This window comes from Aquarana catesbeiana, linkage group LG10 (genome assembly GCF_042186555.1).
Source record: "Aquarana catesbeiana isolate 2022-GZ linkage group LG10, ASM4218655v1, whole genome shotgun sequence".
In the NCBI taxonomy this organism is placed as follows: domain Eukaryota; kingdom Metazoa; phylum Chordata; class Amphibia; order Anura; family Ranidae; genus Aquarana; species Aquarana catesbeiana.
In genome coordinates, this window is record NC_133333.1 from 254,174,780 (window position 1) to 254,188,160 (window position 13,381).

The 13,381-nt window shown below is 43.7% G+C and overlaps 1 protein-coding gene across 1 annotated transcript in view; it reads left to right on the top strand.

The window, feature by feature from the left end:
- LOC141109921 (uromodulin-like) overlaps positions 1-8,886 on the top strand; it is a 29,435-nt gene extending 20,549 nt beyond the window's left edge. Inside the window, exons 6-9 of the mRNA XM_073601174.1 lie at positions 825-981; positions 6,037-6,109; positions 6,622-6,660; positions 8,822-8,886. Coding sequence (XP_073457275.1) covers positions 825-981; positions 6,037-6,109; positions 6,622-6,660; positions 8,822-8,886 — 334 coding nt within the window. The remainder of the gene's footprint in view (positions 1-824; positions 982-6,036; positions 6,110-6,621; positions 6,661-8,821) is intronic.
- The last annotated feature ends 4,495 nt before the right edge of the window (positions 8,887-13,381 follow it).

A 13,381-nucleotide genomic window follows, 5' to 3' on the forward strand; every position in this document is an offset into this window, starting at 1 on the left:
TACTGACCACCTCTTTGACAAAAACCAACTGAAATATTTCTTTGTTCCTCCCAAGATCTCCCAAGCTAGCTCCCTTGTCACCTTCTCCCATGTTTGACACCACATCGGGACTTCCCCTAAGCCTCTCCCATCCTCTGGAATTCCCTACTCAAATTTGTCTGACTATTCTTAACTCTGCCCACTTTTAGACGAAAACCCTTACTCTTTAGAGAAGCCTACCCCGTTCTCATGGATGCAGAGTAAGGGGCTCCAGGGTTCCAAGGGGAGAAAACTGTGTTTTGTCCTGGTTTTGTAATTCCTTGATCTGGGTCTGGAGTCCAGAGGCTCCAAATAGCTTTGGGAGGGAAAAAACCCCTCTGCCCCTGTGTCCGGGTCTTGCCAGAGACCAGCACGTGTGTGCAGGTGTACATAGGCCTTATAATATAAGGCCTCCCCAGGAGTTTTTGAGGCTGCAGAGGAGCAGCCAGAGGGCCTCATCCTGGGGGGACCAGAGCAGCAGGGAACTGCAAGTGTGCAGAGCAAGCTGTAAATGGTACAGATGTTGAGGGACTATGCAAGAGGTCTGAGTCTGAGGCCTTGCATGACGTGAACCCCCCTCCCCCCCCACATATCAGAAGATATATAACATAATGGACATATGCTATATATTTTTCAACTATAATTTATATACTATAATGAACACATGCCATGTACGGTTCAGCTATAAAATATATATGCAGTGAATGCAGCGCATATATTTTTCAGCTCTAGTAGTATGTGCCAGTATTGTGTTACAATCTTTAAATTCAAGTAACTGAAAACTGATGAAAGGTTTCTGTATCCAGGTGCCCAGCTAGTGATATATCTGCTGATGATCTAACAGTGAAAAGCAACGGAGTCGGCACTGAATCTCGGTTTGCTATGAAAGTCTTCCAGATTAGCGGTTCTTATACCGCCTATCTCTATGCCGAAGTTGTACTTTGCATTAGTAATTGTATCACGGTAAGACTCAAGATACATATAGAGGGTGTTCTGTGATTTCTGTGCCTGAAGAAGCAGTCGGGGCTACTTTAGCCATATGGGCAAACAGTCAGCTGTCCAATTGGCCCACTGGAACTTTGGTGGTCCAATAATGAAGTATATAAAACAATCTCCTCTTCCTCCTGGTGACCAGATTTCAGGGAGCTGGCTGTATTTACACACAATTATCCTAGAGTCGTCCTTCTGAGTAAAACCATAGCGTAAAACCAACGATTAAAAACTTTATTTGCTAAAATTGCACTTACTCTGTTCAGATAGTTAAAAACAGCACTGCACATATAGAAATCCCAGTGTTGCCAGTAGGGTTGTCCCGATACCACTTTTTTAGGACCGAGTACAAGTACCAATACTTTTTTTCAAGTACTCGCCGATACCGATTACCGATACTTTTTTTTATGTCATGTGACAGTGGCACTAATATGCAGCACTGATGGCCACTGATAGGTGGCACTGATGAGGCGTGGACTGTGTCAGTAGTTTTTTATTTTGTTTTAATGATAAAGATTCCCCAGTCCCTTTCTCAGCAGCCTCAGCTGCACTGAACATGAATGGACAGGAGACCGAGGCTCCTCTCCATTCATAAACTGAGGCATCGTAAACACAGTTTATGATGCTCAGTTATGAATGGACAGAGTCAGTGATCACTGACTCTGTCCATTCAGAAAAGGAAGGAGTAAATTACATATATACCTTCTCCCTCCTTCTTTCTCCATCCTGAATCTGGGAGATGGATGCAAGGGGGGGGGGAGTGGTGGCGAAGGAGGACGGGGGGGACCTGAGGAGCACACAGAGGGGGACCGGAGGAGGATGGGGGGGGGACCGGAGGAGCACAGAGGGGAGCCGATGGAGGATACAGGGGACACTCAGGGATGATCGGTGCAGTGGCGGGGGAAGTTATAATCACCAATCTCCCTGCGTGGGTTTCAATAAAACAGCGGAAAGCCGCAGGAGGGAAAGGATGAGAAGCGGCACAGCAACGATCATCCCTGAGTGTCCAGGTATCGGACTAGGCATCGGGAACATTTCCAGGAGTACAAATGCTCGGTATCGGGAGCATTTCCTGGAATTGCTCGGTATCGGCACTGATACCGATACTAGTATCGGTATCGGGACAACCCTAGTTGCCAGCATCAAAAATGGCCACCATCCAGCTCACATGCGTGGTAACGTAAGCCCTGGCTCCACCCTACATGTTTTGTCAGATGTGCCATCATCAGGTGTGACAGGATATCTGCCAAAATGCGAAGGACACAGCGATCACAAAGCGCGCTGTGTGCGTGCTGCAGTGGGTGCACGAGGGGGGGTGCGCAGTTCTGGGAGGACGTCAATAGAAGCCCTCCCAGAACTGGATGACCACGCTGTGGCTGTCATTTGGCTGTAGCGCGGTCAGCAAGTGGTTAATGGCCAACTCCACACAAAACTGGAAAATTAAATAATATGTTGGCTTCTGGTATTGGGATACCACCACCAGAATTCACAGTTCTGCCCATCTGCTGCAGCCAGACTAGGCGTGAGCTAGGGTTCAGCCCAAACCCAATGTCATCCCTAACAAAGACAATTGATGGTGTCATGTTCATCCCTAAAAAAGACAATTGATGGTGTCATGCTGCCCCAATACGATGTAGAATAAACAGGTGATTGGGGAATATGAAATACATGTATAATTAGCAGCGCTATCAAACATTTTTGCATATATATAAAATGCAAAGTGCAAAAATACAAATAATGCAAATACTACCATAAATGTAAACAATGCCTAGATAACACACAAATGAATTAGTACTATGCAATCCAAAGTGCAAAAGTGAAGGTGCAAGACAAGTGAAACCAAATCAATTCATATAAAGTACAAACAGTCCTTTATAATAAAAATCACATAGATATCCAAATGTGCAGTGTGCAGTAAATTGAGATCCACCACCAGGCAAAAAACACTTGGCGTACGCCTCTTACCGAATGTGTTGGACCATAGGTTATTATAACGGTCAAATGTACATGTGGTAGAGACCCCATACACACTATACAACTTTTGTTGTCTGATTTCCTTTAGATTTGCCAAAACTAGGTAGTGAAAGGGCCTGCCTGATTGCATACAAATTGAAACTCTAATGCCCCGTACACACGGTCGGACATTGATCGGACATTCCGACAACAAAATCCATGTTTTTTTTTCCGACGGATGTTGGCTCCAACTTGTCTTGCATACACACGGTCACACAAAGTTGTCGGAAAATCCGATCGTTCCGAACGCGGTGACGTAAAACACATACGTTGGGACTATAAACAGGGCAATAGCCAATTGCTTTCGTCTCTTAATTTATTCTGAGCATGCGTGGCACTTTGTCCATCAGATTTGTCTACACACGAACGGAATTTAAAGGATCGGATTTTGTTGTCGGCAAATTTTATAGCATGCTCTCAAACTTTGTGTGTCAGAAAATCCGATGGAAAAAGTCCGATGGAGGCCACACACGGTCGGATTTTCCGACAACACGCTCCGATCGCTCATTTTCCGACCGCATGTACGGGGCATTACAGTGGTGGTAAACCCTGTTACACCACTTTTACCTACAGGTAATCCTATAATAAGGCTTACTTGTAGGTACCTTGAATATCTGCTAAACTTGCACAGTTTCGGAGATATTCAGTATATGCGCTGCTGCCGACGTCAACGTCACGAGCCGCTGGTGCCGTTTCTTCAGGAGTTGTGCCATGACCGGCATGCGTGGGAGTGACATCATCGTGGCTCCGGCCAATCACAGCGCCGGAGCCACGAATCCAGAAATAACTCTGGTGGAAGATGTCCCCGCTGTACTCAGAGGGCCAACGCCGATCCAGGGCATCGATCTAAGGTAAGTATTTTATAATCAGCTAGTATGCAATGCTAAGTAGCTGATTATACCTTTGTCTTGCAGGGGTTTTTTTTTTCCAAGGTTTACAACCTCTTTAAGTTTTTGATGGTTTTGGTAAATCTGAAGGAAAAAAATCTACAGAAAATGTGTGTGTATCCAGCTTAAGGAGCCAGCATCAACTGGACACGGATATCACTCAGCAGCGAGACCATAAAAATGTTGCTGTACTCATAAACATTTCACCTCCAACAGGTATCTTCTCCTCCATCAGGACAGGGCTTTCAGCTGAGGATAGTGAAGGTTGTTCTGACACAGCAACAGGTGAATCATTGCTGTGTCACATTTTGAACTGGTATCACAGTTTACTTTTTATTCTTATTTCTTTTACTTAGTGCAGATTTCTTTTTAAAAAAAAAATTGATTGGGGAATATGGCTTACAGAGACTGAAACCAATGTGGAAGGGGGAATGTAAATTATTCCAGGGAAGTCTCACCATTGGAGTGATGAAAGAACCTGGTGCACCCGCATTCTCCACTGTTTTCATTGTGGGGATAACACAGATAGAGGAACATGAAGTCATACAATGTAGAATAAAGAGGTGATTGGGGAATATGGTTTAGAGAGACTGAAACCGATGTGGAAAGGGAATGTAAATTATTCCAGGGAAATCTCACCATTGGAGTGATGGAAGAACCTGGTTGCGCCCGCATTCTCCACTGTTTCCATTGTCAGGATATCACAGATAGAGGAACATGAAGTCATACATACAATGTAGAATAAATAGGTGATTGGTTTCAGTCTCTCTAAACCATATTCCCCAATCACCTATTTATTCTACATTGTATGACTTCATGTTCCTCTATCTGTGTTATCTGTGTTATCCTGACAATGGAAATAGTGGAGAATGCGGGCGCACCGGGTTCTTCCATCACTCCAATGGTGGGATTTCCCTGGAATAGATTGCATTTCCCCTCCACATTGGTTTCAGTCTCTCTAAACCATATTCCCCAATGTGGAGGGGAAATGCAATCTATTCCAGGGAGATCCCGCCATTGGAGTGATGGATGAACCTGGTGTGCCCGCATTCTCCACTGTTTCCATTGTCAGGATGACACAGATAGAGGAGCATGAAGTCATACAATGTAGAATAAATAGGTGATTGGTTTCAGTCTCTCTAAACCATATTCCCCAATCGCCTATTTATTCTACATTGTATGACTTCATGTTCCTCTATCTGTGTTATCCTGAGAATGGAAACAGTGGAGAATGCGGGCACACCAGGTTCATCCATCACTCCAATGGCGGGATCTCCCCGGAATAGATTGCATTTCCCCTCCACATTGGTTTCAGTCTCTCTAAACCATATTCCCCAATGTGGAGGGGAAATGCAATCTATTCCAGGGAGATCCCGCCATTGGAATGATGGATGAACCTGGTGTGCCCGCATTCTCCACTGTTTCCATTCTCAGGATAACACAGATAACACAGATAGAGGAACATGAAGTCATACAATGTAGAATAAATAGGTGATTGGGGAATATGGTTTAGAGAGACTGAAACCAATCACCTATTTATTCTACATTGTATGTATGACTTCATGTTCCTCTATCTGTAATATCCTGACAATGGAAACAGTGGAGAATGCGGGCGCAACCAGGTTCTTCCATCACTCCAATGGTGGGATCTCCCTGGAATAGATTCATTTCCCCTCCACATTGGTTTCAGTCTCTCTAAACCATATTCCCCAATCACCTATTTATTCTACATTGTATGACTTCATGTTCCTTTATCTGTGTTATACTGACAATGGAAACAGTGGAGAATGCGGGCGCAACCAGGTTCTTCCATCACTCCAATGGTGGGATCTCCCTGGAATAGATTGCATTTCCCCTCCACATTGGTTTCAGTCTCTCTAAACCATATTCCCCAATGTGGAGGGGAAATGCAATCTATTCCAGGGAGATCCCACCATTGGAGTGATGGAGGAACCTGGTGTGCCCGCATTCTCCACTGTTTCCATTGTCGGGATAACACAGATAGAGGAACATGAAGGGGACGATGTGACCTTAGCATAGCTGGGGTGTTTCTTGGATACAATTTGCAGTTCCTTCATTAATTTCACTTGTCTGGAATTTCTGTTGAATTTCTTTTATTTCCTTACAGAATTGCAGCTCTCAATCCAGATCACTGATTACCCAGCCAATTGCAGGAGTAGCCAGTATATTTTTGAATGCAGGTAAGTCATCTCCAGTTCACAGCTTTATTACAGTAAATTTACATGTTCCTTCAAACACAGATATTAAGGCCCAACTCCAGAAAAAAAAAACTTTTTTTGTTTTGGACAATATTGGAATAGGGTTAAAGCTTCTGACAAGTATTAACTGCTGTCTTTGTTCCCCCCACTCCCCCCCCCCCCCCACTTCCTGTTCTGTCTGACACCTGTCATCTAACCAGGAAGTAAAGAGAAATGACCCAGAGGGGACAAAGCAATAGAAGCCTGCAGAGGTTCTAACCCTTCACCGTCCTAATAAAAAAATGTATTTCTTTATGTGACCCGTATATTTACCAGGCCAAAAAGGGAGCAAAATGCCTATTGTTAGGGATTACAAACACTTTAACTTCTATGGTGATCATTACACAATTATTTCAGCCTACAGTGAATGTGAATATCATACGATATATACAGAAGAATGAGTATCAGTCCGGTTGAGGTCTCCAATTAACAGATATGTTTCTCTTTATTTCCAGCTGATTTTGATTACAATTTTGGAACCAGTTCTGCCAGCGGTAAGTAAACTCTTACAAACACAAACGCAAGCCCAAGGTGTGCACGTGCATATAATCCGCAGGCGCACCATACGTGTGACATATCGCCGCGAATGTCAGAGTGAGAACAATAATTCTAGCACAAAAGCTCCTAGTTAACTCCAAAGTGATGAGCTGTAAATGCTTTTAAAGCAGTGGTTCTCAAACCCTGTCCTCAGGGCTCACTAACAGGCCACGTTTGCAAGATAACTGAAATACATCACAGGTGATATCAGCTGCTGCTCAGTGATTGCAGAATTCTAGTCTGCATCTCCTCCAAGGTAATACTTAAAATCTGGCCTGTTAGTGGGTCCTGAGACCTGCGTTTAATGAACAGTTGCGCAAATATCATGTGAAACAAATATTTGCAGCTATCACCTTTGTATTCTACAGGGCCTCTGCTTTCAGAAAATATATAAAATTCTGGGGGGGTTTAAGTAATTTTATTGCCAAAAATTACGATTTTTGAGAAAAATCTAAATAAAAATGCTCTGGAGCCGAACTGGTTAATTAAAATTAACAAAATACTTCTACTACCACTAATAATAATATTAATAATAGTAATAATAATACATATCAATTTGTGAAAAAAATCAGAGCTGCAAAAATTTGTAATTTTAACATCTCCCTGGAATTCAGCTTGAACAAAAATCTTCAATTGTTTATGACGGGTAACAGTGAAGCGAAAATAGTGTCTTCTTTTGACCCTTTGCAGATTCTTATTACTGGTCACAAAATAATAAACTTTAATAAAATTTACCATCTTGCCCCATTTCATCTTCCTAATTCTAACAATGACTGGTTATTATCCATCCATATATTTCTATGCATACATTCAGTAATTATCAAAATATTTATCGATATTAGTTTTATTACAAAAGCATTAAAGTGGAGGGCCACCCTGAAAAAAAAAAAAAAAATCACCAAAAATCCTAAAAAAAATAAAAAAAAAAATTTGAAAAAAAAAAAAATTTTTAAACTTACCTAAACCCTTGTTGCTAGGCAGTCTTCCTAATCTGCCTCTTCCTATTCCGCGGCGTGTTCTTCTCGGTGAGCGGCCTCGTTGCCTTCTGGGAACTGTGTTTGTTCCCAGAACACCACGGGGCCATTCACAGAGCGGAGCGGCGCGCCGCTCATGCGTGCGCAGTAGGAAACTGGCAGTGAAGCCGCAAGGCTTTCCCTTACTTAGGATGGCGGTGCCGGGACCCGAGAGCCGAGGGACGGGTCGGCCTCGGGTGGCCGACATCGCAGGCACCCAGGACAGGTAAGTACTTATTTAAAGTCAGCAGTTACAGTGTTTGTAGCTGCTGACTTTTACATTTTTTTTTTTCAGGCCGGAATCCCGCTTTAAGTTTAAAGCGCTGATCGAGACTTTCAATTAGAGAGAGACAGTCTGAAGGCAAACAGCTTCTGTTGTGCTGTCTGTAGAAAATCCATAACACTGTGACACCAACATCATAGATGTTTATCCTGTATGATTTTTTGGGGGGGGGACAATTTGCTCTCTGTGACCCCAATGAACAGATTTCCCTTCATTTCCTTTGTGATCAACTAAAGTAGAGGGGATCTCTCCATTATAGTGTACATGGAAAGTGGAGGTGGAAAGAGTCAAAAAGGCTAAAAAAAAACCCTTTTGGTCTTTTATTGCTAACTTGGGACATGTTAGAGAAATTTTCCCTCGCTTCCTGTCCCAGTGACAACGCTTTCACCAGAGAGGAAGTGAGAGCAATTCTACACCAGCAACACAGACAGAAAAAAAAAAGTGGAGTAGCGGAAGACTAAAAGCCGTGTCAGATTTTTAATTTTTTTATAGCTGTCTGTATCCTTGTTTCAGATTTCCCCTCACTTCCCGTTTGGTAAAACTGTTGTCACCTTAATAGTTAATGAGGGTAAATCTCTCCAATGATGCCCCAGAGCAGTTAAGCTGACAGGGGTTTTAATTATATTGCCACGCTATACAAAAATTTAAAATAAAATAGTTTTGGTTGGACAGAAACTTTCAGTTCTTACAATGTCACAATCTGGTATGAAGTTTTCATCAGACTGCAACTACAATTATAATTTAGGAATAAACAGAAGATCTTCCATAGAGAGGTGAAGCCCTTCCCGATCCATTCCTAATATCTCCTGTGTGTTGTTCCAGGTTTCTCCATGCCTTGGACTTTGTCTGCTCTGATCTTCTCCTGGATCTTGATGAAGTTGACGTAACCTCTCCTAGAACTAACCACCCCGGCACCATGAGGCTTTGTCATATGGTCAACCCCAATGCTCTCAGCAGAGAGAAGGAATCTTGCATCTAGTTCTTTTTTCTGTGTATGGTGTTGGCTGCATTATACACTATATCCCAGTCTTAGTCCGGAGGGTTCAATATTGAGTTGGCCCCGCCCCCTTTGCAGCTATAACAGCTTTAACTCTTCTGGGAAGGCCGTCCACAAGGTTTAGGAGGGTGTCTATGGGAATGTTTGACCATTCTTCCAGAAGAGCATTTGTGAGGTCAGGCACTGATCTTGGACGAGAAGCCCTAGGCTCGAAGGTGTTCTATCGGGTTGAGGCCAGTCAAGTTCCTCCACCCCAAACTCCCTCATCCATGTCTTTATGGACCTTGCTTTGTGCACTGGTCCAAATCATTTGGTGGAGGGGGGATTTTGGTTTGGGGGTTGTTTTTCAGGGGTTGGGCTTGGCCCCTTAGTTCCAGTGAAGGGAACTCTTAGGCCTCATTCACACGAGGCGGACTCCGTTTCCACGGAGCCCGCCTCGGTCCGCCGGCTCAGCGGGAGATCAGTCCGTTGATCTTCGCTGAGCCGGCGGATGACAGGTCCCTCTCTCTGCCATCCGTCTGCTTTTAGCGGATCGCTGACATCCGTCGCTCCATAGGCTAACATGGAGCGCCCGTTCAGGTCCGCTGTCAAAACTGACAGGCGGACCTGAACGGTCCGATCGTGTGAAAGGGGCCTTAAGGTGTCCGCATTACAGGACATTTTGGACAATTTCATGCTCCCAACTTTGTGGGAACAGTTTGGGGACGGCCCCTTCCTGTTCCAACATGACTGACCACCAGTGCACAAAGCAAGTTCCATAAAGACATGGATGAGCGAGTTTGAGGTGGAGGAACTTGACTGGCCTGCACAGAGTCCTGACCTCAACCTGATAGAACACCTTTGGGATGAATTAGAGAGGAGACTGTGAGCCAGGCCTTCTCATCCAACATCAGTGCCTGACATCACAAATGCTCTTCTGGAAGAATGGTCAAACATCCCCATAGACACACTCCTAAACCTTGTGGACGGCTTTCCTAGAAGAGTTGAAGCTGTTATAGCTGCAAAGGGCGGAGCCAACTCAATACTGAACCCTACAGACCAAGACTGGGATGCCGTTAAAGTTCATGTGTGTGTAAAGGCAGGCGTCCCAATACTTTGGTAATACTTTGGTAATATAGTGTATATAACGCTACCTAAGATAACCTTGGCGCTATGCATCCTGATTATCTCTTTTTGTACAGTGCTGATATCTTGCTGTTTTGGCTTAGAGGTGCCTGATTTATACCTGATCTATTTATTGTGTTGTATTTATTTTTCTGACATGTTCAATACGTTAAATTCATAACATTTTTGTTATTCGGAGATTCGGATGTATCTAAATCTCCGAATCACAATAGTAATGAATTTCAACAAATCCGAAATAAATTATAATGAAAACAGTGAATTAATTTATATTTACTCTGTCATTTTATTAGTTTGCGACTTCAGAGGGTTTTGTAAGTTCAATAACATGTGTCACACTCTGTACGGGTATAATCGGCTAAAGTCACGAAACATCAAAGTCATAGCCCATAGCAGCGGTCACCAACCTTTTTGCAGGCCCGCAGGGGGGAGCAAGAGATGGTCAGAGACTGCAGACATGATACAAGAGATGGTCAGAGACTGCAGACATGATACAGGAGATGGTCAGAGACTGCAGACATAGTACAGGAGATGATCAGAGACTGCAGACATGATACAGGAGATGATCAGAGACTGCAGACATAGTACAGGAGATGATCAGAGACTGCAGACATGATACAGGAGATGGTCAGAGACTGCAGACATGATACAGGAGATGGTCAGAGTCGATTGGGAACAACAAATGTACAAAACAACAAAATGAAGCAATCTAACATAGCAAATATGACTAAATGAAATGATTGACGTAATAAATGAAAACTAGAGAATTTTTTTATCATGCACATCTCTAGTAATAATTCAATCCCACAGACAGCAGACACACAACAGGATATAGTCAAAGGCTATGGACATGATACAAGAGATGGTCAGAGACTGCAGACATGATATAAGAGATGATCAGAGACTGCAGACATGATATAAGAGATGATCAGAGACTGCGGACATGATACAAGAGATGGTCAGAGACTGCAGACATGATACAAGAGATGGTCAGAGACTGCAGACATGATACAAGAGATGATCGGAGCAGGGCCAATCCTAGGGTCACCAGCGCCTGGGTGCAAAAATATTTCTGGCGCCCCCACATGGGCGTGGTCATCTTACCAACTCCTCCCCTTTACAAATGTTTCTATGGCAACGACTCAAACACAGAGATGCTCCCCTAAGAAGTCTTTGTTACCCTGGGATCCTCCTGTGATCTTTTAATAAAGAAAATACAGGAAGAGAGTACACTAATGAGACCTGGAGGGGAGTCTCTCTGATGCACACAGAGAGGGCTTCTGTTAGAAAGTCTGTTAGAAAGAGCCCACAGACATATTACAGAAGATGGTCAGAGACTGCAGACATAGTACAGGAGATGATCAAAGACTGCAGACATAATACAGGAGATGATCAGAGACTGCAGACATAGTACAGGAGATGATCAAAGACTGCAGACATAATACAGGAGATGATCAGAGACTGCAGACATAGTACAGGAGATGATCGGAGACTGCAGACATAGTACAAGAGATAATCAGAGACTGCAGACATATTACAGAAGATGGTCAGAGACTGCAGACATAGTACAGGAGATGATCAGAGACTGCAGACAGGATATAAGAGATGATCAAAGACCGCAGACATAGTACAGGAGATGGTCAGAGACTGCAGACATAGTACAGGAGATGATCAGAGACTGCAGACATAGTACAGGAGATGGTCAGAGACTGCAGACATAGTACAGGAGATGATCAGAGACTGAAGACATAGTACAGGAGATGATCAGAGACTGCAGACATAGTACAGGAGATGGTCAGTGAATGCAGACATAATACAGGAGATGATCAGAGACTGCAGACATAGTACAGGAGATGATCAGAGACTGAAGACATAGTACAGGAGATGATCAGAGACTGCAGACATACTACAGGAGATGATCAGAGACTGCAGACATAGTACAGGAGATGATCAGAGACTGCAAACATAGTACAGGAGATGATCAGAGACTGCAGACATAGTACAGGAGATGATCAGAGACTGCAGACATACTACAGGAGATGATCAGAGACTGCAGACATAGTACAGGAGATGATCAGAGACTGCAGACAGGATATAAGAGATGATCAGAGACTGCAGACATAGTACAGGAGATGATCAGAGACTGCAGACATAGTACAGGAGATGATCAGAGACTGCAGACATGGTACAGGAGATGATCAGAGACTGCAGACAGGATATAAGAGATGATCAGAGACTGCAGACAGGATATAAGAGATGATCAGAGACTGCAGACATAGTACAGGAGATGGTCAGAGACTGCAGACATAGTACAGGAGATGATCAGAGACTGCAGACATATTACAGAAGATGGTCAGAGACTGCAGACATAGTACAGGAGATGATCAGAGACTGCAGACATATTACAGAAGATGGTCAGAGACTGCAGACATAGTACAGGAGATGATCAAAGACTGCAGACATAATACAGGAGATGATCAGAGACTGCAGACATAGTACAGGAGATGATCGGAGACTGCAGACATAGTACAAGAGATGATCAGAGACTGCAGACATATTACAGAAGATGGTCAGAGACTGCAGACATAGTACAGGAGATGATCAGAGACTGCAGACATACTACAGGAGATGATCAGAGACTGCAGACATACTACAGGAGATGATCAGAGACTGCAGACAGGATATAAGAGATGATCAGAGACTGCAGACATAGTACAGGAGATGATCAGAGACTGCAGACATAGTACAGGAGATGATCAGAGACTGCAGACATACTACAGGAGATGATCAGAGACTGCAGACATACTACAGGAGATGATCAGAGACTGCAGACATAGTACAGGAGATGATCAGAGACTGCAGACATAGTACAGGAGATGGTCAGAGACTGCAGACATAATACATGAGATGATCAGAGACTGCAGACATAGTACAGGAGATGATTAGAGACTGCAGACATAGTACAGGAGATGATCAGAGACTGCAGACATGGTACAGGAGATGATCAGAGACTGCAGACATAGTACAGGAGATGATTAGAGACTGCAGACATAGTACAGGAGATGGTCAGAGACTGCAAACATAGTACAGGAGATGATCAGAGACTGCAGACATAGTACAGGAGATGATCAGAGACTGCAGACATAGTACAGGAGATGATCAGAGACTGCAGACATAATACAGGAGATGATCAGAGACTGCAGACATAGTACAGGAGATGATCAGAGACTGCAGACATAGTACAGGAGATGATCAGAGACTGC